This window comes from Papaver somniferum, chromosome 10 (genome assembly GCF_003573695.1).
Source record: "Papaver somniferum cultivar HN1 chromosome 10, ASM357369v1, whole genome shotgun sequence".
In the NCBI taxonomy this organism is placed as follows: Eukaryota; Viridiplantae; Streptophyta; class Magnoliopsida; order Ranunculales; family Papaveraceae; genus Papaver; species Papaver somniferum.
This window is the reverse complement of record NC_039367.1, coordinates 17,312,634-17,319,809: the sequence shown is the minus strand read 5'-3', so window position 1 is coordinate 17,319,809 and position 7,176 is coordinate 17,312,634. Positions and strand designations below refer to the sequence as shown.

General features: G+C 35.8%; 1 protein-coding gene across 2 annotated transcripts; it reads right to left on the bottom strand.

Annotated features, from left to right (window-relative positions):
- Positions 1–2,492: 2,492 nt before the first annotated feature.
- LOC113319686 lies at positions 2,493–6,935 on the bottom strand. Of its 2 annotated transcripts, none has more exons than XM_026567925.1 (7): positions 6,347–6,935; positions 6,163–6,264; positions 5,290–5,645; positions 4,166–4,377; positions 3,786–4,042; positions 3,512–3,690; positions 2,493–3,058 (listed from the first exon to the last, which is right to left on the bottom strand). In XM_026567925.1, exons 1-7 carry the CDS (start codon positions 6,594–6,596, stop codon positions 2,978–2,980), a joined length of 1,437 nt encoding a protein of 478 aa, XP_026423710.1. In that variant the 5' UTR covers positions 6,597–6,935; the 3' UTR covers positions 2,493–2,977. The 2 variants fall into 2 exon arrangements, with proteins under 2 accessions (XP_026423710.1, XP_026423712.1); XM_026567927.1 differs by having other exon boundaries at positions 6,163–6,261.
- Between the last annotated feature and the right edge of the window lie 241 nt (positions 6,936–7,176).

Below are 7,176 nucleotides of genomic sequence, written 5' to 3'. Positions count from 1 at the left end.
AGCCTGCAATATTGTTGTAAACTTGTAATAGCCTGCTGCAAATTTATGTTTTCTTTCAAAAAATTCCAAAAGATTCCAATGCTTATAATAGTTTAAAAATGTTTAAATGGTTTATGAATGGTTTCAATTATGATTGTCAACAATACTGTGTTGTCAAAGATGCAGACGAAAAGTGACATTAAAACAATGGTGAAACCAAAAAGTGTTCCATCAAAAATATGATGAAACCTATTTTGGTTTCACCAAATTATAAAACTAAAACTGAAAGTTACAAGAGGCAACCCTGCATAAGATAATACTTCCAGTAGCTCCTTTGCTTTGAAGAAAGAAAAATCACGAAAAATTGCTTGCTTTGTGGAGATCCACTGGCCACCTCTAGCTTTAGTGTGTAAAACACGTACAACAAGATCACACACGAACATGTAGAGTTTCAGAACCATGGATGCCCACGGCTCACCATGCTTGCTACTGGACAAAGTGAAGAGAACAAATCACATAAACCTATCTCCGACACTTCCTTTTCGAGCAACCGACCATAAGAAGGAATTCATTCCAGTCTGAACGCACTTTTCCACCCCCTGCCATGTCATTTCAGAACCAAATATCCCTCATATTCATTAACATGCATTGGAAGACCGATATTAATTGGCAGAGGCAAAAAAGAAAAAGGCTCGACCATCGAAATTCCTTCTATACTGCGATAAGTCTTGTGAAACTTCAAGTGAACCATCCTGAATAGTGTTATCTTGTGTCCCAGCATTAGAGTTATCATTCATCTCCTTTATGCCACTCAAATTCACAGTATGCAAGTAAGATGCTACACAAGACCACGGGATAAAATTGTGAGACTTGTTTCCTAGAGGAATAACTTTTTCGCATTTCCACCTCTTAAACATTCACTCATTACCCAGAAATGTAATTTATCACCAGAAGGATCTCGTTCAGTCACTACAATTTGGTTTCAACATCTTCAACATATACGCACTAAATAAGTCACAATTAACCACCATCACAATAATATAAAACCTACCACCATCGTCAACCGCACCACCCCCATCGCTGCCACAACCACCACTACCATTACCTCCTCAGTTAAAACTAGTTTCAACGAAAAACAATCCACCTGTGTCTCATCATCAAAAATTGGTTCCATGGAGATCAATATTCAACAAAATGAAAAAAATACGATGAGACCTAATTAGGTTCCATCATTTTCCCATATATTGTCATTTCACCAACATAACTTCAATGATGAAACCAAACAAGCCGTCTTCCAAGTCATGCCGAATAAACTAGGAAAAATCAATGAAACCAAAATTTGGTTTCATCATTAAAATCTTTGGTTTCACCAACCAAAACTGTCAGAATTTGATGAAACCAATTTTGGTTTCAACATAAATGTGTCATTTCCCAAACACAATATTGATTTCGACGATGAAGATGTATCATCACAATTCTCTGAAGAAACTTGCTAATTTACAACCACCAAATTAAAAAACAAAAAATCCCAAAAATCCAGCCCAATTCAAAACAAATCAGAAACAAGAAATTCAACCTAATTTTCACTCAATGACTCAACTAGAAACAAGAAATCCCCAAAAAATTTCATCGTAATTCAAAACAAATCAAATACGAGAAATCCCCAATTTCGACCTAATTCTTACTCAATCAAAAACCAAAACCAATTAATCCCCCCAAATTTCAACCTAATCTCGAGAAACCACCTTATTTCATTTCCAAATCTCATAAATTCCCAAATTCCACCTAGACCGGCTTTCATATAACACGATCCCCTAACGAAATTACCTTTCCTCTCATAATTTTTCGCTGATCTACAACCAAAATCCAGATAATAAAAGGCATCAAAAAGACAAACTAAAAGAGACGAGAACAAGAGAAGGAGATTCTGAGTACGAAACTTCAAACCTTAGATTTCCAGAAAAGATACGAGAAAAAGAGAAGGAGATGGAGGTGTTGTTGGCGGAGCTATCATTGTTGTTGGTGGTGATCGTTGTAGGGAGAAGGAGGCGGAAGAAACAAGAAAAAATAAAGGAGAGAAGAAGAAGAAGAAATTAAGGTAAAAAGGGTGGCTTTTTTTAAAATAATAAAAATTAAATTTAAACATTTTAAATAGAAATGGGGTTTTTGTGCCAATTTTTAATCAAATGATTTTTGTTTATTAAAAACAGTATGGCTGGTGTTTGTGTAACTCGAAGAGTATCACCTTGGTTTTTTATAGCTTAATATGTTTTGTAATTGATGGTAGTTCAAATTCTGGGCAAGCTTTTGCTAGGAATTGATCACCTCTTACGGAATTTCTCCATCTTTTGTATTTCTGTCTCTGTTTCAGTAATACAATCTCATCTTCAAAAGAAAAAAAATCCAATGTATCTTAACAACAACAAAAAAAAATAAAAAATGATGCCCCTAAAAATATGCAGCCCAAAGTTGAACTTTGGCCACTTTGTGTCAGGGCTGGCCCTGAGGTAAAGTTTAGAACCAGAACCAATGCATAATAATCATTTCCATTGCTATATCTGTTCATGAATAATCAAAACCCTGCCCATAATCTAGGCGAAAAAGTTCACCACTTTCATCGAATTGATTCCCTACAGACAACTACATTTACTTAACTCTTCATATACAATTGGACTGGAGAGCATATATACAGGTTTTTGGATGGAGCAAAACTACGCATTTCTTAATTTTACTGCACAGACAAAAACGAAGCAATACCATCATGATGCTGAGAAGTTAATCCCTGGCTGCTGTGCTGTTCAAACATATTAGGTTGGTTGTAGGGAAGCCTATTATAGCTTCATGGAAGGCAACTTGGCCCAGCCGCTACTCCATATACATCAATCCAAATCAAAGACATCAAATTCTGAATTAGTTTTAGTCACCTACCTCTGCATGAACCAAACCAAAATGGTGATTTGGACTTCATCAAAAAATTTACTGAAAGTTTGTATTCCAATCAAAGTATACTATTAGGTGGTGGAGGTGATTCGGCAGTCCTATGTCGAAATAATTTTGCAAGCGCTCTGCGTTCACAGTCCTGCATGTATCAGTCAATAAAAATGAATTCAGTTTCGATTACTCACAGAAAATAAGTAACTCGCTTATTGATTCTCCTTTTCTGTTTAACAAAATAGTGAGTTTTTTTTTTCTCCATGTCTCTCCTGGATATTTTCTATGAAACCAAATTACGTAATACACAATGTCGTTTTTAAACATCTTTCCCAAGGAAAGTGACACAATACACTGACTGATAAACACTGCAAAAGAACATACAACGAATGCTAGCTACATTTGAAACACAGGAGCCTCGGATTAGTAAACATGTCTAGTTTCCTTGCAAGATTCACAGAGATAGAAACTAACTCACTGATTATAAGAGCTACATTCCCAAATACACCGGAATGCTGGTACTATATGTTAAGGCATGCAGTTTCATTCCAAAAGATAATAAAAAAGATGAGCTGGTTTCTACCCATAACCAGTAAAATACCTTAAACATGTTCAGAAAAAATGGTTTATCAGGATTCTTCCTCCTCAATTTCAAGTAAGTATATGCAAAGCTAAGTTGATCTCGTGAGGTGAAGCGGTCGACTTCATTGAACCAAAGGCACGAAAATAAATTTGACATTGGTGTGTGGGCACGCACAATGAATGAACCTTCAGGTACATCTGCAGAATATGAAATAACATGAGTAAACTAGAGAGTAAGACTTTAAGGGCAAGGGGAGATATTTCAGGAACTTAAAATGCAATATGACACGTACAACTTGGAAGAAGAGTATTTGAGTCAGATGGATCAAATTTAGTGAGCCCATCTGACTGGTAAAAATTGAACTGTTCATCGATAGCAGAGTGATTGTACTTGTTTAGACGTTTGTTTTGGAGTACTTCCTCCCACACACAATGACGATCATAGTGGTTTGAAATAGCATATTCAGATCCGTTCCGAAACAAAAAGTACTCAAGAATCAGCATGGGATCTGTATGAAGTCTCATTTTGCTATCGAGCCAAATAGAGAACCTGAAGACAGCAACTATCATCTAAACATAAAAGGCATTTGAGAAATGAACTCTACTGAGAGTATAAGCAGCAAGACAATGAAAACAGACATGAAGCCAAAGCAAGATCATAGAGGGGTGTTACCTAGCAGATGGAAAGAGACGGTGAGATAAAAATTTCGGCACCTTTCCTGTTCTCCGCATGTCAACATATGGCAAGTTTCTCACGATAACGATTTTCCATAAGCCAATGTATCCTCTATCATCTCGCACATGCCCCTCTGAAGATAGTTTCGATATCGTTTGTTCATCCAAAAACATGACAAAACAAACATTCTTCTTCGAATATTCACTAATCTGCAACATACATGATTAAGGGAATTAACAGCAAGCCGTGTCTGCATTAAGTTTTTACCAAAAGAAAGTTATGCCACAAGGAATGATATATGAAACAAGCAAATAACACTCAGCCATCCACCAGAAGCAAAGCTTTTTATTACAATTTTTTTATCAATGCTAGAAGCAGAATCTAATGTTTTGAGAGATAACATTTATCTAACTTTAGTAATATCCATCAAATGGAGATCCACACTAGGTGGAAACAATAATGATTTAAGAAAGCTCCCAATAAACGGGAGAGTGGCCTTTAGATAAATCAGAAAAGCCAGACATCTTTTCTACCAAGCTAACCAACACAGGATACAAACTATATGGGTTACTGAAGAACGCTATACAGCATGAAGCATTAAACGCAGCCTAGAATGACATACGAGGAGATTGGAAAAGGAAGGTTCGTGTTTAACACAACATATAAAACATATCCATCTAATTTTAATTGCTAAAAGAAATAATAATTGAAAAAGGTAGCCCAAAGTTGGGGAACAAGCCTTTAATCCATAGTTATAAAAATTATAAGAAACAACAAACACGATTTCTAAAAGTCATGAAATCATTAAACAAAGATGATCTAATGTTTCTCTTCTTATTTCGCGAGTATTGCAAAGTTATTACTAGATCATATGCATCAGCATATATATCAACATGCCTTGAAGAAATAAGCTCAACTAGAATGAGAAAAGAAATATCAGATATAAAAGTCTCTGGAGAACAACGAAAAGTAACAGTTTTGTAGAACTTTGTTCCTTCTTCTAATAACAACTACATACAATAATAAATATTTTGATCAAAACTAAAAAAACCGTGATAGAAATGAACTTTAAACTACCACAAATTAAGATTCAGTTAATCTGGTAACAATCATCCAATTACCTTCCTGCTTGTAGGTCTCCTCAAAAAGTCAGAGCTTCCAAAAATGCAAGAGGATACAACAATGTGGCAAGTATTCATGTATTCCCTGTCTTCCCAGTCCAAATCATACCCCGTGCTCGGGGATCCTTCAGGTCCCTTGACAAACCCACAATGCATTGTTTGATTCCTAGCGTAGAAAGTTTTTTCTCTTTCTTCGAGGGTCTGGTGCCCCCCAAATCTGGGTTCAAATGCATCAATCCCATCAAAATTCTCCTCCCTATCAACATAGTCAAGTGAAAATTGTTCGAAATTCACAGACTCCAGGGGTTCAATGGCATTATCAACTGATTCCAGAAACTTAACCTCACAAGGAAAATCTGAAAGGTTTTTGTGCATGAAAAGGAAACAGTAAATGAGTATGAATATCAACCATAATATGTTACAAGATAGAGAAACCAACATCCAATAATAATGTAAGACCAAAGTATAACAGGCAAGTGCATCATCAGTTAACAAACCCAATCAAAAATTCAAAGCAACGATGTGGGTATCAAGGCACAGGTAACATTTACTTTTAACTGTACTATACAACCAAGCTTTTAAAGCTAGCTTTATAGTTGCACTATTGCAGTGGTAAATATTCGACTGGATTTTCTTAATCTTAAGAAGTGATAATTCAGCAGCATATAAAAAGAGATGCAATTTAAGGACCTAATGCAGAACACTACTAAAGAATACATGACAAGTTTCCTTCATTTTAGAATGCTACATCAATGCCAGTACCGTTTTGGCAACAGAAAGGGTTGCGAATTCAATAACATTATTTATCTTCCTAGTCCAAGTCAGAGTTATAATCTACATTCATACAAGCAATTACATTGTTGAGTTGCTTACGCTGCTTGCGATGCTTAGGTTTCGTAAATTCAAAACCCTCAAATCCAGAACCCTCTTGGCCTCTATCCCTCGTGGTGGCCGAATTGCTATTTCTTTTACCTACTACATTCCAAATGAAATATGAGCAAACATGATTACAACAAGGAATCAAGAATGAACAAAATAGGAAGTGTAAGAGTCTCACCATGAAGTGGCAATTTGACATCAAAAACTGATAAGTAAATCAAAGACACCACTGCTAGTACAAACATCCAAAATGTAAGTCTACGCTTCGATAATCGAGCAAATCTCTTCCCTCTACGGATCCTTGAAGCATAATCACTTCGATCAAAATGCCGAATTATGGAACCAGTAATTTCTCTTCGTTCCGGTAATAATTCTGTACCGTGTCTATATAATGCCATTCTAACATTTCTTCCAAAGCTAGATATCATGTACAACAAAAAGCTACTTCTGTGTGCTTGTTTTTCTGGATCCAATAGGAATTGAGGAATTCTGAAAACTAGTTTTGGATCTGAAAAAGAACGGAAAGAGACTCACCGGAGGTGTAACTTTGTTTTTTCGTTTCTCTGCTTTGTCGGTCTCTCTCTGTCGGTGTAATATACAACTTTTTAAGGTTTCCAACGTGGGATGATCCTCGACTTTTAGGATTTTATTTTTTAGTGTTTTCATTCAACAAATTCAACTCTGATTTTGTTCTTAACAGAAAATAAAATAAAATCCGTTTTCGATGGAAAAATGGGAAAGAAACAGGTCAGTTGGATCCGGTTTGCATTAATCGTAACCGATCCAGGAGCTTAGTCCTCGTTTTATTTTTATCTTTTTTTAAAGAAATTTTTTATCGATTGATATGATAATCCAGGATGATTCCCTTTTATCAGGCCTATTCCTATGCACATGCCAAAACATGATATTTGGCATATATGTACCCACTATGGGTATACCAAACTACCAAACTCATATGTCTATATGCTAGTCCTGGCAATATATGCATATACGACAGAGTTTCCATCG